Below are 25,891 nucleotides of genomic sequence, written 5' to 3'. Positions count from 1 at the left end.
GCTTCCACACACACACCCTCCCCGAGCACACACACACAATCTGCCCCAAAGGCACACACACACACACACACCCTCCCCAAACATACACACACCCTCCCCACACACTCCCCCCACACACACAATCTGCCCCAAACACAGACACACCCTCCTCAAACACATGCTTCTACACACACACCCCTTCTACACACACACCCTCCTAAGCACACAACCTGCCCCAAGCGCACACACACACACACCCCAAACACACACACACACACCTTCCCCGACACATCCTCCCCAAGCGCGTGCACACACACATGCATACACACGCACACACCATCCGACCTTTCCAGCAAGCTCAATGTCATTTCAGGTCCCAGGGAAGTGGCGAGCAGCCTGGGGTAGGGGCTGCATGGAGGCGAGGCCCCTCCTTAGCCCTGGCAGCAGTGGGTGGCAGGGTCGGGGCTGGAGGATGCCCACGAGGGTGTGAGCCTCAGGCCGGCGACAAAGAGCTGCCCAGGCTGCTCTCCTCTCGCCACCTGTTCCCCGACGCTGGACAAAAGGAGGGACTCGCAGTAGCTGCCCAGACTCACCTGCTCAGAAGCAACCCAGCCCCGACTACCCGGCGACCTTGGGCCGTGTGTCCATTCCTGTCCCCTCACCGTGTGCAGATGTGGCCAGACAGAGCGAGAGGCATCAGCCTCCCTGTTCCCAACACATCGTCCCAGAGCTGGGGCCTCCATCTCCACCCAGGCTCACCCTGGAGCCGGCCCCAGTGGGTCTCCAGGAGCCTCATGAAGGCAACAGGTTGGGGGAGACTTTGGAAAAGAGAGACACCCTCAGGGGACTGCGAGTAATTGAAGTCTGTCTGCCAGCCTTCCCCCAGCACCTCCGAGCCCGGGCCCCGAGGCAGCCGTGGCTTCTGAGTGTCAAAGCCCCGTACCGCAGCTGGATAGGAAGACTCTGTCCTCGTCCTCCGCAGAACCCAGGCGGTGCCGGCGGCTGCATCAGGGAGGGACAGGCTGGGGTGGGGGCGCGTGTGTGAAGTGACTTTCACTGGGGTGGGGGCAGGGAGTGTGTAAGGCACCCATGGGTGTCTCCTGTGGTTCCCTCCATGGCTCTGTCCAGGGATGTTCCAGAACTCTCTGACCCGCTGCTTCCTGTACATGGAAGCATGTTAATCTTGTTCTTTCCTTCCTGACCCTGTACCCCTTCCTCCTCCAGTCCCCAGTGTTCACCCCCACAGGTTGGACCCCAGGCCCCCAGAACCGTCCAAGCATCGGGAAGGGCAGTTGGCCACCCACGCCCTCCCCAGCACACACCCCTCTGTCTCCCACCACAAAGCATTCCCTGAGGCCTGCGCTCACGCACTGGGCTGGTTCCCTCCAGTGTGCCAGGCCTGCTGGCTTCCCTGCAGCTCTGCGGAGACCCAACAGGAGGCAGGGTCCTGATGGCCACCACCTACCCGTCACCCCTGGGGGTGTCGGGCTCCGTGCTGGGGGCTTTGATTTCCCGGCATCCTCCTTTCTTCTTGTGGACACTGGCAGAACCTGAGGCTGGGGTGGCAGTGACACAGGGAGCGGCAGAGCTAGGAAGGGACCAAGGTGCAGTGGGCCCATCAGAGAACTATGGCTGGCTGTGTCACCGGATGCAAGAGCCAGCTGCTGCCAGTGCTGCCAGCGAAGGAGGGGAGTCCCAAGACCTCCCTGCCTGGGCTCCTCTCCATGAACACACTCACCCACGCCACCTTCAGAGGCCCCAGGCGGCCTCTTGAGACCACAAGAAAGAGGCTGCTCCTCCAAAGACCCCCACGCAGCACCCAAGGATGCCCTCGGAAGACCCCACATTCCCCAGGCGCAGGGAGACCTCAGAGCTCCAGGGGAGCCAGAACAAGGTGGTGGGAAGGTCAGCGGGGCGCCTGGACCCCAAAAGTGGCACCGTGCCTCCCGCCCCAATTCTTCCACTCGAACTGAGCCCGTGTGGACAGCCCTGCAGCCTCTGCCCCTTTATCCCAGGCCAGGGACCCTTCTTCTGCTCCCTAAGGAAAAGCTCAGCAGAGTAGCCTGCAGCTGTTTGGAGCCACACAACCCTGTCTCCAAGTGCAACAAAGTCTCCCACCTCCAGGGTCTGAAACTGCAAAGTGGGACTGCCCGGGGAGTCGGGGTGCCGGCTCCGCTCCCACACCGGCTGGCGTTCCAGTCTGCCTCTGCCATCAGCCCCTGGGCTGTGAAGGACTCGCTCTGCCCTTCGGGAACACAAACATCATTCTCTCCCTCTCGCTCCTTCCCCTGGCCCTCAGCCTGTGCCTTTGGACTAGAAGAGGACAAACCAACTGGGAGCATTGTTGCCATGCGGGCCTCCACGCCCACCAGGGCACTGCCAACCCGGAGCGCCCTGCCTGGCCCTGAGCAGTGTAGCTCCTGTTTCCTCAGAGCTCTGAAGCCAGGACGGGGTCTCCCCCAAGCCGGGAGGGGCTCTGGGACCCTTCCCCTGGGCAGCTGTCCCCAGCCTTGCCCACCTGCTTTGCCCCCCTGGGCAGGGCAAGGCTGGGGCGGGTTCCCTTCCCCCAGAGCGGGGGGGGGGGGGGCGAGGGGGAGTAGGTGGTCTGGAATGTGCTCTCACCTCCTCCCCCTGCCCAGGTGTGGAGCAGCAGGAGCCCCCCCCACCCCCTTGCCGGCCCGCAGGGAGAAGCTCCTCGGAGCGCGGCAGCTGCCCCACCAGGGACCCCTTCACGCACCATCTCACCCCAACTCAGACTCTAAAAATGTTCTTTGGTTTTCAGCCTCGGCTCCTGCCCACAAATTAGCGTCTCCAACACAGCCTCCTGGGACAGGACTTCAGGGAGGCCCCTGGGGATCCGGGAGGCCTCTGTGAAGGGAACTGGTGCTGATAGAGCCCCTTTCCAGGGGACGGTCTCTGGGACCCCTCCCAGAAGACAGGAGAGCAGCCGTCATCTCCCCGCACCCCCAGCTCAGGGTCCTCCACCACCAGGGCGCTCAGCCTTGCTCTCAGCCTGTCCTGGGCACTGCTCCCTGGACAAGATCGCAGCGATAGAGGCAGCCAGCCGAGTCCCTCCTGCTCGTGGTCCAGAGCCCACCTTGCCCAACCTGCGCCGGCTCCCAGGGGAGCATCCCCCACCCCCACAAGCCCAGGGTCGCCTGGGAGACCCAGCGCAGGACTCTCCCCAGTCCCCCGCGGCTGGTCAGTCGGCTTGGACAGGGGAGAGCGCTTTCCAGGATGCCCACGCCCCGGGGCGCACCCGGGCAGGTGCGCTAGCCTGCGGCCGGCAGACGCGGGTACTCACAGGTACGCCGTCAAGGGGTCCAGGTCCCCGGGCACGGCGCACAGCCCGAGCTCCGAGCAGTCGGCGGTCAGCATGATACCGTCTTCCTGGCAGTGGCAGGGGGCCGGGCAGGCGGCGGCGGCACCGGGCGAGACGCACAGCGCGGCGCACAGCCACAGCGCGCGGAGCCCGGCCGGGCTGGGCATGTCGGCGGCCGGGCTGTGGGCACCTGGCGGGCGGGCGGGCTGCGCCGTCGGAGGGGACGGCCCCGCGGGCTCTGCTCAGCCTGGGCGGCAGCGCGAGGACGACGCAGTCAACGAGGGGCAGGCATTGTTGAGCGATCTTCGTTATTCAGTTTCACAGGCTGGGCTTGGCAAGGGAGGGAGACAGGCGGAGGAGGAGCCAAGGAAAGTTTCTGCGCCGCGGCTCGCTCCCCTTCCCTCCTTCCTTCCGAGCTGGCAGGAATTTCATCCAGGAAAGGGAAAAAAAGGAAGAGAGTGAAGAAACCCAAAGCCCCCGCAGCCAGAAGCTGCTTGGGGACCTGCCCTTGTTGGGAAAGCGTGCCCCAGGGCGGGCCGCCGGCGGTCAGGACCCCTGCCTTCGGGGACAGCCACGGGGCCATGTGGGACCCACAAGGGGCCCCCAGAAGAGACCCCAGAGTCCCCAAGGTCCCCAAGTCCCCTCCACGCTTCACCCGGGAGCAGGCAGACCAAGGGGAGAAGGTTCAAGATCCCAAGGCTCTGGGGGCAGCCCCCTCACCCTGTCTTTCTGCACAGGACAGAGGGACAGGAAGGGTTGGCCCACAAGGGGTCAGGCTTGGGGGATCCAGTGCAATGCGGGGCTGGGGCAGGGCTAGGAGGAACAGCCACCCCACCGAGGGCCATGCCCCGACCTGGTTTAACAGACGAGGGTTCCCACCGTCTGTGCACTCCTGCATACGCTCATGCAGCCTCGTGCAGGCTTAAGTCCTGGGAATCACCTTGATCCGGGCTCAGCACCCAGTGAGGCTCAGAGACTACACTCCGTCTACCCAAGCTAGCTGTCACAGCCAGCCCGGAGGTCAGCAAGCTGGCGCCACCTGGAGGCCCTGCTCTGCAGCTGCAGCCCAGCCACCCTGAGGCCGGGAGCCCAGGTCTGTCCCTGCGGCCCCATAACCCTGGGGACTAGGGGGCATGGTGCATATACTGGGGTCCAGCCCCGTTCTCTCCTTAGACCTTACTGGATTGGCAGTGCTTCTGTCATGCACCTGTTGCTTCTTGTGGTCTCTCCCACGCTGAGCCCAGCCCCAGCATAGAGCTGGAGCAGATTGGGGTGCCTCTCCCCCTGCCTTCCCCATGAGTCAGTCACCCACAGTGTACACCAGAAACCAGGGGCCTCAGAGGCAGCCCAGATTCCTCCCACCCTCTACTCCGTGCCCTGGGGCCCCTCATCGGCCCCTCTCCACTCCTCCACTAACTTCCCAGCCTGCACAGCTGGACAGAGGAGCCAGCACACCCTGCCACAGCCCTGAACGTGGGCGATGAGCCTGGCAGAAAGGCCAGGGCGGGAGCCCCTCTGCCCTGGTCAGCCTGACGGCCTCACTGATCGGCAGTACCGGCCTGCACATCTGTGGCTCCTGGTGCTCCAGGTATGATGTGCAGGCTGGGAAAAACACCACGGAGCCTGTGGCAGCCTCAGCAGCAGCCAGCTGAGGCCAACCTGGGTGGCTCAGAGCTGCGCCTCCAGCCCTGCCCACGTGAGGTGATTACGGGGCCAAGCCCCTGAACTCACTACAAACACGGGGTGTGAAGGGGCCACACACGCTCAGCCTTCCTGGGATCAGCCCCAGAGCCCCACCCCACCCTGGGAAGGCCCTGATTTTTTAGAAGATTTATTTATTTATTTGAAAGGCAGAGTTACAGAGAGGCAGAGGCAGAGAGAGAGAGGCCTTCCATCTGCTGGTTCACTCCCCAAATGGCCACAACAGCCAGAGCTGGGCCAAGCCAATCCGAAGCCAGGAGCCAGGAGCTTCTTCCAGGTCTCCCACATGGGTGCAGGACTTGGGCCATCGTCTACTGCTTTCTCAGGCCATAGCAGAGAGCTGGATCAGAAGTGGAGCAGCCAGGACTCGAACCGGCGCCCATATGGGATGCCGGCACTGCAGGTGGCAGCTTTACCTGCTACACCACAGCGCCAGCCCCGAAGGCTCCTGGTCCCACGATGTGCAGCCCAGGTCCACCCTCTTTTCGGGGCTCTTCTTCTGCCTCCTCCCTTCTCTGTATCCCCTCTCTGCTTTCTCACCCACCTCCCTCTTGCATGATGAAGAGGAGGCACAGGAGAGCACAGGAGCGGGAAACAGCAGCTCCAGCCAGAGGGGTGCCTCCTGCTCCCGCCCTCCCCTCCGCCCCAGCAGGGAGTCCACAGCACCTAAGGAGGCCCCTGGGGACTCCAGGGGCGGCAGGAGAGGAAGTGAGGAATGGGACAAATCCTACTGCATGTTGGGTAGGAGGCTCTGAATACACATGTCCCCACAGGATGCTAGAGGTGGACACGCTGTGAGCGGGTAGGGTCTGCTCCGAGGAGGAGCCACCAGCCCACTGGCTGCAGCTCAGCCAGCCCCAGCCCCCCCAGGCCCCTCCCATCCTGGCTCCACACTTCCCACAAGGCCCCGAGGAAGATGGACAGACAGAACACAGCCACAGCTTGCCCACATCCTTTATTCCCTCACAGCACAGGGCCAGCACAGCCCGCCATCCCCAGGAACCTCGGGTGGGCCATCTGGGCCCGGCAGGCCACAGACCCCCGGCACGGTGGCCAGCGCCGACTCAGGGCAGCCCGTCCACCAGCGCGCTGTTCAAACAGTTGTAGAGGTAGATGTACTGCTCCTGGGAGAGACACAGGGCCAGGAGCCTCACCCTGCCTGCCCCAACCTGAGCAGCAAGGCCCACCTTGGCTCCACAGCGCCCCCTGGTGGCCGCCCACAGGGTGCTGCCGGGAGGCCTGCAGCTCTGGGGCAACCTACCGTATGTCCCCGCCCCCTCCCGCCGCGGAGCCGAGGCCTCTCACCAGTGTTGGGGTCATGAGGCCACAGGCCTGTGACTGCTGCAGAGCCACACCGAAGACATCCACGGTGCACTCAGCCCCTGCCTGCTGCAGCAGCTGCTCCATGGCCAGGAAGGTGCCCAGCTGGGCGGTGCCCTTGCTGTAACGGACCTAGAGTTGGACAGGCACCTGGACGGGGCGAGGTGGGGGTGTCCAGGGACATGGGGGGACCCAGCCCAATTCCACGGACCTGGGAGGGCCCCTGGGACTTGGCCAGTCAGCCAGCCTGGGCCCACCATGCCCCTGAGGACAGGGCAGGAACAGAGGAGATGGCATTTGGACCCACGACCTAAGCAGAGCTCAAGGAGACGCGAGGCCCACCCAGGGGCAGTGAGCCTGGGTCCCACGGCACCTGGAGTGGCTGAGCAGTGTGCCGGGCTTCTCGCTGTTGCCCTGGGAGCAGCACTGGCCCACGGCAGCCAGGAAGGGCAGCAGCGTGGTGGTGGGCAGCTCCTGCCCGGGCTCCCAGTTTGGAAACTGCAGCCGCTGCACCTGCCGCTCCTTGCCGCTCTCTCCCTGGGGCACGAACCATCAGCATTGGTGGCAGCACAGGACTCGCCCCCACCACACACAACCCAGCACCCCTTGCCCTGTGGCCCCAACACCTACATGTGTGACCTTGAAGAGGGTGCAGGGCCAGCCTGCGGTACTGTTCTCAGCCACCCAGTGCACCGTCACCGTCTCCGTGGTGATGGGCTGCATCTCCGATGGCCAGAACTCCTGTGGCTGGAACAGAAGTGGAGCTGTTCCGCTGGCTCCCTGGGGTCTCTGCCCGGCCCCACCCCTGCCCCGACATCTGGCACCCCCACCCTTGCACTCCTGCTCCCCTCACCTTCTCCTGGGTGTCAGGTGCGCACAGGGAGACCAGCACGTGGGCCTCGTGCTCCCATACCAGCTCCCAGATCTCCTCTGGCCCCGCCGGGCCCGTCAGCACCACGTGGTCACGGCCGGAGGGCCCACCCTGCAGAGCACAGCTTGTGGGCTTCCAGGAACTGAGGTGTCCCCTGCCCAGCCCCCAGTTTCAGAACCAGCCCCAGCCTGGGAAGCACAAACCATCAGAGAGGGCAAGAAACAGGGCGTGCACCCAGCTTTGCCTCACCGGGAAGAGCCAGGCCTCGGGTATGCTGTCGGTGGGGCTCTCCTCCACCTGGAGACACTCATCATCTGGGGGGAGAGGGGGAGAGGGAGGCCGCTGGACACACACACACACACACACACACCAGCTCCGGCAGGCTGCAGCCCTCCCACCGTCCCCAGGGGAACTCACCGGAGTCCATGCAGTCCTTCTCATGGCCAGGAGAGGGCGTTGAGGAGCCAGCCTCGTCACTGATGGCCTGCAGCAAGAGCTGGGAAGAAGCCCACCCTCGCACCTGCTGGGCACAGGCCAGGGCCCTCAGCCGCCACCCGGGCCCGGGCCTGAAGCACACCTCGTACTCCTTCAGGAAGCCGGCGTTGGCGTTGGCCGCCTTCTTGGCACACGCCTGCGCGAAGTTCGTCACGGAGATGGGTCCGGAGCTGAGGGAGGGGGGAAGAAGGTGCTTAAGGGTCCCCGGCTCCAGCTCTGTCTTCTCGGCTCTGCCCCCAGACAGGGACCAGGGAGCCCGTGGGTGGGAGGGGGCAGAGAACAGGTGCCTCTCCCCGGCCAGACCCAAGGAGCCTCGACTTACTCAGAGGTGTCAGATGGCCCTTCCAGAATCTTCCTCAGGAGGCAGCTGTGCAGGAAGATGTACTGGCTCTGGCAGGGGGTGGGCAGCCGTCAGCGTGCTCGGGTGGCCCAGCAGGGAGAGAGGCAGGCGGGGTGGGGCGCCAGGGGCCCCTGGAGTCAACGCCACCTCCCCGTTCACAGAAAGGACGGGTGGTCACGCTTGAGCCCTTGCCCCAGGGACCCCTGGGTACCCATGAGCCCCTTCCAAAGCCTGCAGCCCGAGGCCTCCCACCTCCAAGCCTCTCCTGCAGGCGCTCACCGGGGTCTGGATCATGAGGGGCCGGTGCAGCCGCAGCGCGTACACGGCGTTGAACACGTCCACCACCGGCTCTTCCTCCAGCTGCTGCAGCAGGCGCGACAGCGCCACGAAGGTGCCCGTGCGGCCGACGCCCGCGCTGCCGGCACACCCCAGAGTTGCAGCAGGGGTGCAGGGTCCCAGGCCCCTCCCCCCACACCCCTGCCCTCACCTGCAGTGCACCAGGATGGGCCCCGTGCCCTGGGCCGCCCTCGCCTGCTCCCGGACCAGCTCCACAAAGGCGAGCAGGGCCCCGGGGGCCTCCGGGACGCTGTGGTCAGGCCACGTGGTGAACTGCAGCTGCTTCACCTTCCGCCGCTTGTGCTGGGCACCCTGCGAGGGCAGGGCGGTTTCCTTGTCTTCCCAGCCCTGACACGTTCGTCCCCAGCTCCCTGAGAGCAGGGACACCTCCCCCCTCAGACTGGCTGATGCCTCCCCCCTCTGGATGCTTCCTAAGCCCTTGCACTCTTCTCTGATCTCCTGGGGAATCTCACCTACAGGGCGGTGATTCTGACCCCTGCTTTCCTGCCCCAGGAGGTCACAGGCTCGAGGGGCACAAGGGCTTCGGGGTGCAGGAGCCATCACTTCTTGCCCGGCTCTGCCTTGACCTCGCTGGCTAAACCCCTGATGTTCTCTGTGCCTGCCGTCCCCTCCCCTCACTGCCACCAATCAGCACTCGTGATCCCAAGAAGGAAGAGGCGTGGGGTCCCCCAGGGCCAAGACAGGCTTCCCAGGACCCCCAGCCCTCCCCACGCCCACCCCGCCCTGCCTCTCGCACACACGTGCTGCAGCTGAAACTCCCGCCTGGTCCACTCGTCCTTGGGGTCCTCGGCCAGCAGGTGGATGGTGAGGTGGCCATGGGTGACGGGGGTGGAGTCGGCAGGCCAGTAGTGCTCACACAGCACCTGGGGCCAGAGGGTGGGAGAGGGGAGGGGGCAGTGGTCTCAAGGCCCGCACCATCCCTCTTCATTTATTTTTATTTACTTATTTGAGAGACAGCCGGAGAGCCTCCCCTCTGCTGGTTCGCTCCCCCAATGTCTCACAACGGCTGAGACCAGGCCAGGCTGAAGCCAGGAGCTGGGAGGTGAGTCCAGGTCTCCCATGTGTTGGCAGGAACTCAGTTATCTGAGCCCCACCTGCTGCCTCCCAGGGTGCACACTGCAGGAAATTGGAGTCAGGAGCCATAGCTGGGCATCGGACCCGGGCTCCCCAGTGTGGAAGGCAGGCATCTGAACTGCAGGTTGTCCAACTCCTGTCGTCCCTACCAGACACTGCAGGCCCGCTGTCTGCTTCCACCCAGCTCCAGGGCCACCTCCTCCGGAAGCCCCCCTCTCTCTCTCTGGGCAGGGCTCCAGCACCTGTGCCCCCGACCTCTCATGCGACCCTGAGGACTTTGAGTGCCGGAATCCTGCACCCTACACAGCAGCCGTCTGCTCCAGCAAGAGGTCAAAGTCAGCAGTCTCTCTCTGTGTCGAAGCACCCGGAGGAGTCCCCGGCAGACCCAATTTAGAAAGGAAGCAGAATGCCCACCTCTGGTGCCCACACTGGGGTAGTCCCTAACCCACCCCTCTCCCAACCCTCCCACCCCTTCTCTGCCTACAGCAAGGGGCCAGTGAAAGCAGAATCAACCCTCCCCCTGCCTCCCCATCTCGGGTGACCCTAGAGACCCCACCGCCACCCCTGGCCTCCAGGCCTGCCTGCCCCACTGTTGCCCATGGGAGACGCCAAGGAGGCCACTGTTGTAAGGAGGCTGAGCGCCACCTGGTGGCTGTTCTAGACCCTGCCAGGGCTCACCCTGCCGTTCTCCATGCCCACGGTGAGCATGACGATGATGTGCACCTGCTGCTCCCACACCAGCCGCCAGAAGTCCTCCAGCGTTTTCTTGAGAGGCCCCTGAGTGGCAATGAACTCCTGGGGGTGAGTGTAGCCCTACAGGACAGACACATGCTAATAGCTGATGCCTTGGTCCCCACCCCCCCGTCAAGAGCACAGCAGCAGGGTTCCTGTGTATGACCTCCAGGAAGCAGGACACTGTGAACATGCTACATGTGTGTAAGCATATGAACACATGTATGAACACATGTGTGCGCCAAGAACCCAAACAGAAGCGGTGGCTTCACAGATACCACTGTCTGTGTCTCACCTGAAGGGACGAAAAAACCTACCAGGGAAGAACGAGGCCCCAACATACCAGAAACAGTCTCCGGCCTGGGACGGGCCTCCCGGAAAGCAGCTGTGCACCTCTCCCTTGCTCAAACGCCTGTCGTGGCTCCCCATTGCCCACCAGCGAGGCCCTCAGGCAGGACCTCCTTCCTGCCCACGACCTGTGAGTGTGTGTGTACTCTGTCTACCTACCCACTACCTGTGAGTGTGTGTGTGCCCCCATCCATCTGCCCACTACCTGTGTGTGTGTGCCCCCATACACCTGCTCACTACCTATGAGTGTGTGTCTCCCCGTCCACCTGCTCACTACCTATGAGTGTGTGTGTGTGCCCCCAACTACCTGTCCACTACCTGTGAGTATGTGTGTTCCCATCCTGCCCACTATCTCTGTGTGTGTGCCCCCGACTACCTGTCCACTACCTGTGAGTATGTGTGTCCCCATCCACCTGCCCACTACTTGTGAGTGTGACTGTGTGTGTCATCTACCTGCCCACTACCTGTGAATGTGTGTACCCCCATCCACCTGCCCACTACCTGTGTGTGTGAGTGTGCACCCCCATCCACCTGCCCACTACCTGTGAGTTTGAGTGTGTGCCCCCGTCCACCTGCCCACTACCTGTGAGTTTGAGTGTGTGTGTCCCCATCCACCTGCCCACTACCTGTGAGTGTGACTGTGTGTGTCATCTACCTGCCCACTACCTGTGAATGTGTGCACCCCCATCCACCTGCCCACTACCTGTGAGTTTGAGTGTGTGTGTCCCCATCCACCTGCCCACTACCTGTGAGTGTGACTGTGTGTGTCATCTACCTGCCCACTACCTGTGAATGTGTGCACCCCCATCCACCTGCCCACTACCTGTGAGTTTGAGTGTGTGTCCCCATCCACCTGCCCACTACCTGTGAGTATGACTGTGTGTGTCATCTACTTGCCCACTACCTGTGAATGTGTGTACCCCCATCCACCTGCCCACTACCTGTGTGTGTGAGTGTGCACCCCCATCCACCTGCCCACTACCTGTGAGTTTGAGTGTGTGTGCTCCCGTCCACCTGCCCACTACCTATGAGTGTGTGTGTGCCCCCGTCCACCTGCCCACTACCTGTGAGTAAGGGTGAGTGTGTGTGTGCCCCCAACTACCTGTCCACTACCTGTAAGTGTGTGTGTCCCCATCCACCTGCCCACTACCTGTGTGTGTGACTGTGTGTATCATCTACATGCCCACTCCCTGTGTGAGTGTGTGTGTGCCCCCGTCCACCTGCCCACTACCTGTGTGTGTGAATGTGTGTGCCACGTACACCTGTCCACTACCTGTGAGTGTGTGTGCCCCCATCTACCTGTCCACTACCTGTGAGTGTGTGTGTGCCCCCATCCATCTGCCCACTACCTGTGAGTGTGTGTGACTGTGTGTGTCATCTACCTGTCTACTACCTGTGTGAGTGTGTGTGTGTGCCCTCATCCACCTGTCCACTACCTGTGAGTGTGTGAGTGTGAGTGTGTGCACCCGCATCCACCTGTCCTGTCTGGTCTCCCACCCTCAACACCCCCTTCAGCCCCTCCTCCCTCCTCGAGCACACACTGCCCACCTGGGTCCTCCCCCCTGGCTCTTGTCAGGACGTCCTTACCAGCCACATTGTCCCTCCTCTGCCCTCACTTAGCAAAACCTCCCCCTCCCCGCTCCTCCCTCGAGAGCTCAGGTGACCCCCATACACACGAGGAAAGCTTTCCCGACTCCTGGGTGGACATGCTGGCTCCTCCTCACAGCCTTCTCACACAGCTCATACACACACACTCTCACACGTGCCCCCACACACTCACACTCTCACATACATGCACACACATACATTCTCACATGCTCTCACACACATGCACCCACACATGCTCACACTCCCACAGTCAGTTCACACACACTCACACATGCTCTCACACTCCCATACACAAACATGCTTCACACTCCCACATGCCTGCTCACACACACATGCTAACACATACATACTCTCACACACATGGACACTCACACGCATGTTCACACATCACACACATGCTCTCACATTCCCACACACATGTTCACACACATTATGCACACATGCTCACACAGTTCACACACATGCTCTCACACATGTCCACACACTCTCTCTCACATGCTCTCACACAGATGCTCACACATATCACACACACATGCTAACATATACATACTCTCACACCCATGGACACTCACACACATGTTCACACATCACACACATGCTCTCACATTCCCACACACATGCTCACACTGTTCACACACATGCTCTCACACATGTCCACACACTCACACTCTCACATGCTCTCACGCTGATGCTCACACATATCACACACACATGCTCACACTCCCACACAGTTTACACACACTCTCACACTCCCACACACACACATGCTCTCACATGCATGCACACTCATATGCTCACACTCCCACATAGTTCACAGACACACGTGCTCTCACATGCATGCACACTCACTCATATGTTCACACTCCCACAGTTCACAACATGCTCTCACACACTCTCACATACATGCACACACACATGCTCACACACATCACACACACATGCTCACACTCCCACACAGTTCACATGCACACACTCTCACACTCCCACACACACAGACAACCCTCACACACTCACACTCAAGCACCCACCACTCCTGGGACCTCCTTTAGGGTAGGAAAGTGGTTCACTCAGCTCTGCCTCCTGCGGCCTGGCACCCAGCTGGGAGGGGCAGCCCCTCACCAACACCTGCTGGCCTTGAACTCAAGAAGCAGAAGCTGGGGTGTCCACAGAGGTGGAGGGGGCTGCAGCCAGCCCACGCCAGGCAGGCGGCCCTTACCGGGATGAAGTTGGCATTGATGTAGTCGGAGTGCGGCTCTCCCTCCAGCTGGCTCAGCCTGACCCGGGAGTGGTCATCTGTACAGCGGGCGGAGGGGAGAAGCTCGCTGCTCAGTGCCACCCCGCGGCTGAGCCCCGCCTCCCGCCCAGCGCCCTCGCCCGCTCCCGGCCTCACAGGGCAGCACGTGCGGGTAGCGGTTCTTGGTGGTGTTGGCGGGGTGCTCGGCCTCCACTCGGGGCTGCTCCTTGCCCACCTCCTTCAGCTCCTGCCGAGTCGGGATGGGCACTGGTGGGCTTGGGGCCAGGGTGGTGAGCGCGGAGCTGGGCGTTCTCCCCAGACCCTGGCGGGGAGGGGTCTGCCCAGCCCGGGTTCTCGGTCCTCTGAGCCCTGGGCGTGGGGGCGGGGGCACACTGGCTGTACCTCGAACTCCTGGAAGAACGCCTGGTGCGCGTGCGCACTCTTGGCCTCGTAGCTCTGCCGGAAGCTGTGGATGGGGATGGGCCGGTGCGTCCGCCTGGCGGGGAGTGCGGAGGAGTGGTCACCCACCTGGAGTCCAGCCCCGCTGCCCCGGGGTGGCAGGTGCAGAGCCAGGGAGCCCAGTCCTGGCTACGCAAACCCTCTGGGAATGCAGCTCAGGGCACCACCCGGTGTGGACAGCAGTGCAGTCCTGGCGAGCTCCGCGGATGCTCAGCCTGGCCGGCCGGGCCCCAACCACGTGGAAAGATGATGGAGCAGCGAGGGCCTGGGGCAGGGGAGGCGGGGGCGGCACGGAACGTTCACGGGTCTCTTGGGCCCTTCCCGGACCCCGAGGAGCCTGCGCACGGCCCGCACTCAGGCCCACCGTGGCCCCCGTGGTCAGCCAGCGAGCAGGGGACGACTACAGCAGGTGTGATGGCTAATCTTGTGTCAACCCGGCTGGGCCACGCTGCCCAGAGGTCAAACGTGATTCTAGATGTTTCTGGGAAGGTGTCTTTGGAAACCAGTGGATCTTAAGCAAAGCACAAGACCCTTGCTCTGCTTGCTCTGCGGATGGGCGTCGCCCAGGCAGTTGAAAGCTGGGATAGAGCAAGGATGGGCCTTCCTGGACCAAGAGGTGGCTCTGGGGCTGGCACTGTGTTGGAGCAGGTTAAACTGTTGCCTGTGATGTTGGATCCCATATGGGCGTGGGTTCAAGTCCCGGCTGCTCCACTTCTGATCCAGCTCCCTGCTAATGAGCCTGGGAAAGCAGCCGAGGATGGCCCTAGTCCTTGGGCCCCTGAAAAGGAGGAAGCTCCTGGCTCCTGGCTTCAGCCTGGCCTGGCCCAGGCCATTGTGGTCATTTGAGGAGTGAAGCAGTGGATGGAAGATTCTCTCTCTCCCCCACCTCCCATTGGTTCTGTTTCTCTGGAGGACGCTGACCTCTACCCTGGGCCTGCAGGAGGAGGAAGGCTGCATGGGCAGAGGGTGGGGCGAGAGCTGCAGGAGTTGAGGAAAGGCCCTCCAGAAGATGTGGTGGTGATGGTGGTGGCCGTGGTGGTGGTGGAGGTGGTGGTGGAGGTGATGGTGGTGGAGGAGGTGGAGGTGATGGTGGAGGTGATGGTGGTGGAGGAGGTGGAGGTGATGGTGGTGGTAGAGATGATGGAGGTGGAGGTGGTGGTGATGGTGGTGGTGGTGGTGGTGGTGGTGGAGGAGGTGGAGGTGGAGGAGGTGGAGGTGGAGGTGGTGGTGGAGGAGGTGGAGGTAGTGGTGATGGTGGTGGTGGTGGTGATGGAGGAGGTGATGGTGGTGGTGGAGGAGGTGGAGGTAGTGGTGGGGGTGATGGTGGTGGAGGTGATGGTGATGGTGATGGTGGAGGAGGTGATGGTGGTGGAGGTGGTGGTGGAGGTGGTGGAGGTGGTGGTGGTGGTGGTGGAGGTGGTGGTGGTGATGCAGGAGGTGATGGTGGTGGTGGTGGTGGTGGTATTGGTGGCGGTGGTGGTAGCAACCGAGGAAGAACAGGGTCTGGCAGGGAGCGGCCCCTGTCTGGGCACAGTGCAAGCAGCCGTCTGCCCCGGGAGCCTGGGTGATGCCCCCACGGCCTGGGCAAGGCAGGCCGTGCCGCCCCCACGCATGGGGACATCCGGGGAGACACACACTCACCGCATGTTGTGGGGCACCAGTTCCTGGGAAAACCCGCTCTTGTCCGCTCTGCACAGGGTGGAGAGGCAGGTGGGAGGCAGCCCCGGGGGCGAGGGCCAGCCAGCTCTCCTCGCCCCCAGCTTGGTCTCCCCCTCACCTCTGCCCCTTAAGCCGCCTCCAGCACAGCAGGCCCAGCACGGTGCACACGGTGAGGACACAGCCACCTGCAGTGCCCACCGCCAACGGCAGGGGCAGTGCTGTGGGAGAGACACTGACGCGGGGCTCTGGGGAGGGCAGGAGAGGGACAGTGTCAGTCTCTCTGGGAGCCCCGCTCCCTCACTCAGGACCCTCAGGGTGCAGCCTTCAGTGGCAGCTCCTTCCGCTTCCAAGTCCCACATGCCAAACCATGGCGGGGGGAGGCTGCCTGGGGAGACACCCTGGTGGCCACAGAGCGGATCCAGAGGGCCTCCTGCCCCCCACTGCTGGGCACACCCCAGAGGCCCCACACACTCCTGGGCCCCAGGAACTGCCTGGTCCCCTGCAGTGACCGCCAGGCGCCTGTGGCTGTCGAGCACGTGGAATGTGGCCACTCCCTTTTAAAATGTGCTCTAGCGTGAAATACACACCAGATGTCCAGGGTTAGGGGAAAGAAGGTAAAATCTCTCGGCAAGTTTGTAACTGAGCACACGTTGAGAGGGTAATTTTTTTAGACAGCTTGTTTTAAAGTCACAAGGGCAAGTGTTGTGACACAGCACATTAAGCTGCCTGTTGGGACGCCTCATCCCATGTGGGCGCCAGTTCGAGTCCCGGCTGCTCCACTTCTGATCTGGCTCCCTGCTAATGCTCCTGGGAAAGCAGTAGAGGATGACCCAAGTGCTTGGGTCCCTGCACCTACATGGGAAACCTGGATGGAGTTCTTGGTTCCTGGCTTCAGTCTGACCCAGTCCTGGCTGTTGTAGCTATTTAGGGAGTGAACCAACAGATAGAGGACTTCTCTCCCCCTCCTCTCCCTCTCCCTCTCCTCTCTCCCTCTCCCTCTCCCCTCCCCCTCCCTCTATGTTTCAAGTAGATAAATAAATCTTTTAAAATAATTAAATGGTCCTGGAATTCGTTTCACCTGTTTCTTTGGGTCCCTTTCACTCGGCCACTGGAACAGCTCAAACCCCGTGTGTGGTTCACACTGACAGCTTGTCCTCCGTGGTTTGGGACAGTGCTGGAATCTCGAGGACCGGGTGCAGCCAGGGGGTGGAGGGGCCGTACAGGAAGGTAGCAGGCAACAGCGAGCCCTCTCCACCCAGGCCTGGTCTGATGCCAACAGCACTTCCATCCCTGGCCCTGGGTCTCCCGGCTCTGCTGGGCGGGGCCTGCTCTCCCGGGATCCTAAGCCCAGCCCCTCCTGCTGCTGACTGGGGGGAACCTAAGAAGAGGGGTCCCGGCTCCCCTGCACGGTGCCCACTGTACCTGAGAAGGCTGAGAAGGAGATCGTGGTCTCTGGGGCGTTGTACCTGGTGAAGGCGGCAACGCTGAACCTGGGCCAGAGAAGCAGGACCTGCAGTTGGGGAGGGGTGGGCACCAGGGCAAAGCCCCCCCCGCCAAGAAGGGCGAGTCCTGTGCCAGAGACACTGGGACAGTAGGAGCATCCCTCCCTCAACTGTTCAGAGGCGAGAGTCTTCCATGGAAAATGAGATGAAAAGGTAGTTTATTTTGGTGCAAAAAAAACCAAACCTTAAAATCCATGCATATGAGAAGAATCCCCTAAAGTTCGTGGAAAATGCGTATTATGAAACAATGATGCATGATTGCAGCTTTTTTTACACCAAAATAAACATCTTTCCATTCGATTTCAAAAAGTTCGTGGAGCTTCACAGCACCTCGGAGCAAAGCACCCCCTGCTTCTCTTCTACCTTTCCAGGGAGCAAGAGGCAGCTCTAGGTATGGGCGCTGGACATCCTTGAACCTGCCCTGGTGGGCGGAAATGGAATCCACCCCCATTGTTCTTTTTTGAAAAAAAAAAAGCCACGTAACAGCCGAGCGTTCCCTTCTTTGGCCAAAATAACAGTTGGTGCTCATGGAGCAGCTTTGTGGAAAAAACGTGCCAAGAACCCATAGATGAAGCTCAGGACGGCCCCCTGCTCCCTGCAGCCTTAGCCCTCACCTGTACTGGGCACCCGGCTTGAGCTGCCCATTACATATGTCCTGGGTGTGGCCACAGTCATCTGCACCCATGGGCACTGTCCAGGATTTTGGCACAGGCCAGGGGCCCGGGTAGAAGGGGTTGGGAAGCAGGATGGCCAGGTAGGAGTCGCATCCTCCGTAGTAGTGGTCGTACCACGTGTGGTTGATGGCTTTCCGGGAAGGCTGAGCCACTGGGAGAGGAAGGTGGAAGGGGCAGAGCAGGGTGGGCAGTGGGGCCAAGGCCTCTCCAGCATGTTCCCAGCATTCCAGTGCAACATCAGCCCTAGCCTTGAGAACATTCCGGGTGCCCCTTCCCCTCCCCGTGCTGCCAGGACTCACGTGACATGTTGGTGGTGGCGACGACGCCGTACCACTGGATCTGCCCGTCCTCCTTGCCAAACATGCCTGGCGTGATCACCACCCCCATCCCTGTCTCGGGCTCCAGCTGGGGGGCGGCAACCAACTGAGGAGGATGCCAGTCTGGGTAGGGGGAGGGGGGGAGGAGACTGAGGTTGTGACCGGGGCCTGGCCATCCATCTTCAGGAATGGTGGTCCTCCGAGCCCTTCCCAGTTCCTGGATGCTGGACATCCAGAAATACAACCTGGAGGACTCCCGGGCAGTCAGTGACATTGGGACCCGAGGGGAAGACTGAGGTTGGGGGACAGAGAGAGCCCCAGGCAGCCAGGACCCGAGTAGGAGTGACAGAGGGAGATGGAGGGAGCAGAGGAGCCTCCAAGGCACTAGGAGGCGCCTACCTTCGGCAGAAGTGCTGCACACCAGGGTGACCGTCCGGCTCTGCAGGCCATTCCTGCCCAGCGCTGTGAGGCTAAGGCGGTAAGATGAGGCAGGCACGAGGTCGGGTAGCAAGAGAGTGTCCCTGGAGGTGTTGGCCTGGAACACGGGGAGGGCATGGCCTCCTGCAACCAGCTGCTCTGCCAGCACCAGACAGGCGCTCACATCCCCAGTGGGCAGTGTCCAGTTCAGGATGAGGTGGGTGGCATGGGCCTGGCACTGCACGTCCTCCACAGGGCCCGGCTCTGCGGGAAGCAAAGGCTCGGCGTTGGATAGAGTCAGCAGACAGCAGACACCAAGAGGATCGCCTCCAGGCCAGGAGCTCTCCAAATCGGCAGGTGCAAAGGGGCAGGGCACTGAGGGGCCTTGGCCCCTTGGAGAAACTGCTTCTCCTTTGGACCTCACAGCCCAGGGCAGGGGTGGGTGTGTACAGCATCCAATCAGAAAGGGCAGGTGGCCCAGGCTGGAATGGGCGGTGGCGCCAGCCTGGACAGGGCCCCCGCCTCTCAGAATACCTCCCACCTCCCCAGTGGGCTTCGACATACCAACTGGCAGCACCACGGGGTGAGTGGATGCCTGGAGCGGCCCCGCCTGGCACAGCACGGACAGGGAGAGGTTGCGTCCCGGCGTGAGGCCCCTCAGCACCAGGAGGCCTTGGCCAAGCACCAGAGGCTGATCCCAGGAGGGGCACCCGGCCTCGGAGAGCTGAGCATGGCACGCCCCCCGCCCCAAGGGGCCGCTGGCCCAGGCCAGGTTGACTACGGCGCTGCCCGCCTGCATGGACACCAACAACTCCCTGGGTGTGAGCGGGGCTGTGGAACAAACAGAGCAGGTCAGCCAGGCCGCTGGCCCTGCTGCTGACAGCTCTGCACGTGGGGCCAGAGGCCGGCTGACCCCAGGCTGGGCCGTCAGGGTGGGTGGGAGGTAGGAAACGGGGCCCAAATGCCCTTGAGGGCAGAACCCAGGTGAGTCAGAGCCAGCCCTGCCCGCCTTCCCCATGCCCCACTCACAAGTCCAGCCTGAGACATTGGCGGCCGCAGCGCGCAGGGGCCCGGCCCACGAGACAATCTCCACCTCGTACTTCGTGCCGGGGGTCAGAGCCCAGAAGCTTGTGCTGTTCACCTCAGCCCCCAAGGCTCTGGTGCCCACCCGGGCACCCGCCTGGTACAGGGTCACCTGGTAACTGTCCCGGCCCCCGGCTGCATGGGCCCAGGCCGCCCGGAGCTGGCTGGGGCCTTCGCTGGTCACGTGAACCAGAAGTGGGGCAAGAGGGGCTGCCGGGAGAACAAGTTGTCGGGGGATGGGCAAGAAGAGAGAAAAAGATCTAAGCCCAAAAGATCGCCCACTACTCCCTCCATCCTCGGCCAGTCAAGAAACACACAAGTCAGGAAGTGGAGTGTGCCCACGGCACTGCTCTGAAGGCGGGGCCCGCCAGCTCCCCAACAAGTAGCTCGGTGTTCCCAGCCCACTGCCCCTCTCCCCGGCTGAGCTGGTCGGGAGCCTCCTCCCTGGCCTCCCAGGATGGGTGGGGATCCGCCCGATGTCTTCGAGGAGGGAAGGGCAGAGCCCCCGGGAGCCGCAGCGAGGGCAGTGGGGTTTGCCGGTGCTAGGGTGGGGGAGGGGAGACTGCGTGGGCCCCACAGTCAGCCCAGCTGCCATGCGTGGGGCCCAGCGGTTAAGGGGGACCCGCAGCCCCTGGGAACATGGAAGGCAGAGGGAGGGCACTCACGCGTCCAGCCTGAGGCATTGCTGCTGCTGCTCGCGTCTGGCCCGCGCACAGCGGTCAGCTGCACCAGGAACTCGGTGCCCGGGGGCAGCCGGGGCCAGGAGAAGTTCTGAGCTTCTGGAGCCAGCGTCTCCTGGCTTTGCAGGCTCAGGGGTCTCCTGCGGTAGAGGCGCAGCTGGAAGCCGTCCCTGCGGCCCGGCGGGGCGCCCCAGCGAGCCCTCAGGGCGGGTGGCTGGGCAACAGAGCCCAGGCTCAGGTTGACAGGAGCCGCAGGCACTGTGAGGACAGGGGAGACAGTTGGAAGCGCACGAGGTCCTGCTCCCCTCACCGCCGCAGGCCTTGCCTCTGCAGACACCCAGCTTGTCAGGGCTCAAACGAAGCCACCCCTGTCCCGACTCCTGCCCCCAGCCCTCCCAGCCCACCCCCGCTCTCATCTCCAGCAAGGCCTCTGTCCGTCTGTCTGTCCGTCCACATGACTCCTTTCTCCGGCCCCTGGGCCTTGACATGCTCAGCCTCCTCCTGAAGCCGTCTGCACCCCCCTGCCCAGACCCACCCACTTCCCGCTCAGCTCACCTCCCCCTCTGGGACCCTCTCTGATTTCCTAAGCAGGTGTTCCTTCTGTGAGTCCAAAAGGATTAGATTGGAAAAAAAAATCCTGAGAGTCATTTTAATCTACCTGAACAAAGTTTCATACAGCATGCGTATTCCTGTGGATGCTCTTACATTGACTACAATGCGATCTATAAAATCATTTGCTTGATTTATAGCTGTGTGTGTGTGCGTGTGTGTGTAAGTTTATATAATATATGAGTATAAACCATCGGTTCGGGGCTGGTGTTGTGGTGCAGCCGGTTAAGCTGCACCTGTGACACTGCTACCCTGTATCAGGGTGCTGGTTTGAGTCCCAGCTCACAGACTCTGGTCCAGCTCCCTGCTAATGCACTAGAGGATGGCCCAAATACTTGGACCCCTGCCACCTGCGTGGGAGACCCAGCTGGAGTTCCTCTCTCCTGGTTTCAGCCTGGACCAACCCCAGCTGTTGTGGCCATTTGGGGGAGTGAATCAGTAGATGGAAGATGTCTCCCACTCTGTCCCTCTACCTTTCAATTAAAAAAAAATTCTTTCTTAAAAAAAAAAATTTGTCAGTCTTCCTTCCTAGACTGTCAAGCTCATAATTTTTAGCTTCAGCATCTAGCTACACACCTAGAAAACCAGGGAAGGCATTAGCAACTCATGGGAAGGAGGCAGGGAGAGGGAGGCAGAGCCCAGTGGCCGGACAGCCAGCCAGCCATATGGCCAGACTCACGAAAGGCCCCACCCTGGACCTGTGCCCTCCATGCCAGACCAAGGCACGAAGAAGGGCAGAGAATGCAGGGAGCCAGTCCCCCACCCTAAGGCCCCAAGGCTGCAGCCGGGAACTCACGGGTGCAGGTGCGAGTGCTCTGGACGGTGGAGCTGAGGTTCCCTGTCCAGGCCCAGATGGATAAGGAGTAGCAGGAACCAGGCACCAGATCCCTCAAAATCAGGCTGGAGTTGTCCGGGCCCAAGTGGACAAGACCATCCAGGGTCCCCTGGCTGTCCTCCCCACGCCAGGTGACGCTGTAGCCGTCCCGCTGCCCTGGTGCCGGGACCCAGCCCATGACCAAGCTGGAGGGACTGCCCTTGCTGGTGACTTCCAGGGACTGTGGTGCCAGGGGACCTGAAGAGGAGGGCAGTCTGGCACGGTGGCCACACAGTGTCAGCTGCCCTGGGGTGCCCCCTCCCCAAGGCCAGGCCTTCCAGCCCCCAGGGCCAGGGACATGGGGGCTGGCACTCACTCGTGTGGCCCGTGAGGCTCTGAGTGATGGCTCCCAGAGAAGAGGCCACGTCCACGCGGTAGCGGGCTCCAGGCACCAGTCCGCAGAAGGTGACGTGGGTGGCACCAGATGGCACGGAGACGTTTCCAAGGATGCCGGGGGTGCCCTCGGCATAGAGCAGTGCCCGCCTGCCGGGCTCCCTGATGGCCTCCAGCCCCTGCAGCTGCAGTGTGGCTCCATAGCTAGGGCTGGGCTGGACCACAGACCCTGCAGAGGAGGGGACCCCTGGACAGTGAGGACCCTGGGCGGAATCCTGGGCGGGACCCGCCTGCCCCCACCAGCCCAGACTCACCAGCCAGCCAGGCGCTGGCCTGGGCCCAGGCTTCATGCGGCCCAGCCAGAGCCCTCAGCTCCAGCGCATAGTGGCCGCTGGGCAGGGGCCCTGGGAATCTGGCATTGAGCGCTTCGGGGCCCAGAGTGGTGGTCTTCTCCACCGGCCCACTCAGCTTCAGCAGGTAGCCATCGCGAGCACCCGGCCCCGCCTTCCAGCTTGCCTGGAGCTCGGGGGGCGCAGGGGTCAGCACCAGGTCCAGGGGGGCAGAGGGATCTATGCAGAAAAGGAGCAAATGCTTGCAGAAAGACCCGAACGGCAGACGAGAGAAAGCCTGCTCTTCCCACGCCAGCTTCTCTCTCTCTGCATGCTGGGCCACCTCTCACCCAGATGTCCCCTCTCACCCAGATGTCCCCTCTCACCCAGATGTCCCTGGCCACCATGGGCCTCGTCTGGGATGACTGCTGCCATGGGACCAGGAGCCGCGTGAGCACAGGGTTCTGAGCATGGGGGCACGCAATGTCGCACACTAGCGACACCAGGAGGGGGTGCTATTGTCCTCACCCCCTTCTAAAGACACAGACGCAAAGGCACAGAGACAGCCAGCACCTCTGTCCAGGGACCCACAGTCGGAGGGTGGAAGACAAAAAGCTAGGGCCTCGGGCAGCCTGCGTCCTCTGCTCTTAACCATGGCACGATAGTGCTTCCCCAAGGAAGAACGCGGCAGAGTCTGCGTGGGCTCTGCAGGCATCCAGCCCCGGACCACAGCTGCTCAGCCCCTCAAAAGTCACGAGGCCCTGGGTTCCTCCTCACTCCGCACCTCTGCTCCCTCCACTGTACAGTGGGGACCCCACAGCTGCCCCAGAGCTGTTCTGAGGAGGAGATAGACTGCACACAGGAAGTGGAAGCAGCCCAGCAGGGGTGGGCTCAACTCATGCTAACGGTCACCACCGCCAGGAGGCACCGCCTCCAGGCTCCCCTTCACCCCCAGCTCCTTGGCCAGAGGTGCTGCGCAGAGCAGTCCCCGGGGCTTCGCCCTGCCCCAGGCACTCACAGGTCCACTCGGTGGTGTTGGGCCCCGCTGCCCGCTGGAGCCCAGCAGCAGCACTCAGTGTCAGTTCATAGCAGGTGCCGGGCGACAGGTGGAGGAAGGTGTGAGTGGAGACGCCCCGTGCGACCACTGCAGTCAGGTTGGTGCCTCCTCGGAGGTCTGTGAGCAGCAGGTGGAGCCAGGCGGCCCCCTGGGAGCCGTTCCAGGAAGCTTGCAGGGCACCGGTGCCCAGGGCACGCAGCACTAGGTGATCCGGGGGCATGGGGACTGGTGGGAGGACGGAGACAGCAGAGTCAGGCCTGGAAAGGGGCCCCGGAACAGGACGTGGGTGCTGACCCGGCTCTAAGGGGCGGAGCAGAAGCCTAGCCACCTTGGGATGTGGCTCTAGCCGGGGCCACGCCCAACTGCCAGCCTCACCTGTCCACTGGTGGATGCTGGTCTTTGCTTGGAGGGTGCCAGCCCAGGTGGTAACCTCCAGAAGGTACTCGCTACCTGGCAAGAGGTCAGTAAAGTTGTAGGCCAGGGCTTCTGGGGACGTGGAGACGTTGTGAGCCACGGTGCGGGACTCCAGGTGGTGCAGGAGGAGGTGGTAGCCGTCCTGCTCCCCAGGAGCTGCACCCCAGGAGGCCTCCAGGCGGAACGGGCTCCCAGGGCTGTGGAGCCGTAGCCCAAGCACCGGTGACGGGGCTGCAGGACCGGGGAGAGAAGCACCAAAGTCAGCGGACATCACCCCTCTGCTCGTCGAGCCTGGAAGTGGCCCGCTGTGCCAGACACCTGCTCCCTCCACCTGCGGACCCCGTACCAGTGCGGGCAGCCAGGGTGACAGTGACATTCTGCCCACACGGACGCAACGCCGTCACCTCCAGCTGGTAGCGACTCCCTGGCACCAGGTCCTGGAACTCAAAGCTGGACGCGTTGGTGTGAGCCTCGCGGTGTGGGCCTTTGGAATTGCCGAGGGGACTCAGACGCGTGAGACGGAGGACGTGGGCCTGCCCGCCAGGCTCCGGGGCTGTCCAGCTCACAAAGAGGCTAGAAGGCCTCCCCTGGCTGCTGATGTTCACTTCCAGGGGTGGGCCTGGAGGAAGGGGCTGCACTCAGACTCTCCCAGGACCCTCCCACCAAGAGGGGAGGCCAAAGAGGACTCCAATCCTGTGCCCAGCCGGCCCGACCCCACCCCCCTGCAGACACCTACCTGCACCCCCCTTGGCTGGGCTCCCCTCCGGGGAATGGCATTCATCTTTCTGGGGGGTGTGGGGAGAGAGGAGGGGATGGGAAGAGGCCTCCGAGGTCCAGGCCTGTGGGACAGTCGGCGGGGACAGGGCCGAGATCACAGAGGAGGCTCCCCTATTGGGCCCTCCCCGGTACGCGGCCGGAGGGCATCTCCCCAGCCCTGCCCAAGTGCAGGAGGCAGCCCAGCCAGCGGCTGCCTGGAGCCGGCTCTCCTCCTGGGCTGGCCCAAGCGAGGAGAGGGAAGCATACACCCTCCTCACCGAAGGCAGTCCAGCCGTGGGGCCCTGGGGGGAGGTGGGCAGCGGGGGACCCCCATGGCCACCTTACCTCGGCCAAAAAGCCCTGGAGCCAGAGGAGGGTGGCGAGCAGGACTGGGGGCCTCATGCCAGCGCTGTCTGCAGAGGAGAGTGGGGGGAATAGGGGTGGGGCCATCCCCCACCCTCCCCTCGCCCCGCTGGCTGGCAGGCAGGCCGGCAAGTGCGGGACGGAGTTTCCAGCGGGCAGCAAAGAGCAGGGGGCTGCACCCACCCCGCCCAGCCTTGGCAATGCTCCTGGAGGGGAGAGAGGCGGAGGCTGGCCCCCGGCCCAGAAGGTGGAAGAAGACTTAACTCTGGGCGGGCAGGCCAGCCACCGCCTCCCCCTGCCGCCCCCACCTCCACCCCACTCCCAGCGGCTGGCTGTCCAGGGAGGAAAACTCCAAGAGGAGAGACGGCCTTGCGCGTGGACACCCACAGCCGAGGCGGCTGACTCCCCCGGGCCCGTCCCTGGCCGAGGCTTGGTGTCCACTCCACTAGCAGTCACCGAGACAGATAGGGAGTTTGTTTCCGGCAGTGGCGGGGGGAGGGAGTGGCTCCTGGCGACAATGTGGATGTGTTCCAGGGGAAGAGCCCAGCTGAGCACCCCCCCAGCCCCCCATGTGTAAGGAGAGACCCTGGACTTTAACCTGAACTTAGGACTCTACAGAGTAGAGATGGCAAGCCGCTCCTAACCCCCCAAACAGGGTGCTGTCTGCCTGGCGCCTCCTGGGAGGGAGCTGTGCTTGCCTCCCCGCCCCCACCACCTCCCCATCAGTGATACCCATCCCGGCTCCCTATCCCTGACACCTCACCTGGCTGCGGGCCCCGCAGGGACCCAGGGAAGCCTTCATGAGGCCTGGCCTAGAAGACATTGAACCTGAGGCTTTGCTGTCCCCCCAGCCCAGAGCCAGCTACTCACCTTGGTGCACCCACCCCAAGACAGTGAGGGAAGGGAGAGTGGAACCAGCCGCTCCAGTGCTGATGACAAAGCCAGGACCCAGGGCCGCTCAGGGAGTGGGGACGGGGTGGGCAG

The 25,891-nt window shown here is 62.9% G+C and overlaps 2 protein-coding genes across 2 annotated transcripts in view; both read right to left on the bottom strand.

The window, feature by feature from the left end:
• LGR6 (leucine rich repeat containing G protein-coupled receptor 6) overlaps positions 1-3,468 on the bottom strand; it is a 118,632-nt gene extending 115,164 nt beyond the window's left edge. Inside the window, exon 1 of the mRNA XM_062210745.1 lies at positions 3,284-3,468. Coding sequence (XP_062066729.1) covers positions 3,284-3,468 — 185 coding nt within the window. The remainder of the gene's footprint in view (positions 1-3,283) is intronic.
• A 2,598-nt stretch (positions 3,469-6,066) lies between these two features.
• Positions 6,067-24,946, bottom strand: LOC133773690 (receptor-type tyrosine-protein phosphatase V-like). The gene is made up of 33 exons (XM_062211251.1): positions 24,890-24,946; positions 24,525-24,573; positions 24,135-24,407; positions 23,750-24,019; positions 23,336-23,599; positions 22,303-22,557; positions 21,972-22,217; positions 21,578-21,853; positions 20,158-20,430; positions 19,439-19,702; positions 18,974-19,240; positions 18,392-18,673; positions 17,975-18,115; positions 17,616-17,826; positions 16,922-16,989; positions 15,618-15,744; positions 15,482-15,529; positions 13,784-13,877; positions 13,538-13,628; positions 13,364-13,440; positions 10,138-10,272; positions 9,126-9,248; positions 8,516-8,676; positions 8,308-8,443; positions 8,011-8,078; positions 7,771-7,858; positions 7,611-7,689; positions 7,443-7,507; positions 7,176-7,304; positions 6,953-7,069; positions 6,696-6,859; positions 6,308-6,443; positions 6,067-6,126 (listed from the first exon to the last, which is right to left on the bottom strand). Exons 1-33 carry the CDS (start codon positions 24,944-24,946, stop codon positions 6,067-6,069), a joined length of 5,094 nt encoding a protein of 1,697 aa, XP_062067235.1.
• Between the last annotated feature and the right edge of the window lie 945 nt (positions 24,947-25,891).

The sequence above is a fragment of the Lepus europaeus genome, chromosome 14 (assembly GCF_033115175.1).
Source record: "Lepus europaeus isolate LE1 chromosome 14, mLepTim1.pri, whole genome shotgun sequence".
Classification (NCBI taxonomy): domain Eukaryota; kingdom Metazoa; phylum Chordata; class Mammalia; order Lagomorpha; family Leporidae; genus Lepus; species Lepus europaeus.
The sequence above is the reverse complement of the archived record's forward strand: the minus strand, read 5'-3'. Positions and strand labels throughout refer to the sequence as shown.

Excerpts from the sequence above, each read along its gene's own strand:
- LOC133773690 (XM_062211251.1), bottom strand. The coding sequence starts at position 24,946 with ATGAGGCCCCCAGTCCTGCTCGCCACCCTCCTCTGGCTCCAGGGCTTT. Across the intron at positions 23,600-23,749 it reads CAGCATCCACCAGTGGACAG|TCCCCATGCCCCCGGATCAC; the intron begins GTGAGGCTGGCA and ends TCCTCCCACCAG. Across the intron at positions 13,878-15,481 it reads CTGGTGCCCCACAACATGCG|GCGGACGCACCGGCCCATCC; the intron begins GTGAGTGTGTGT and ends ACTCCCCGCCAG.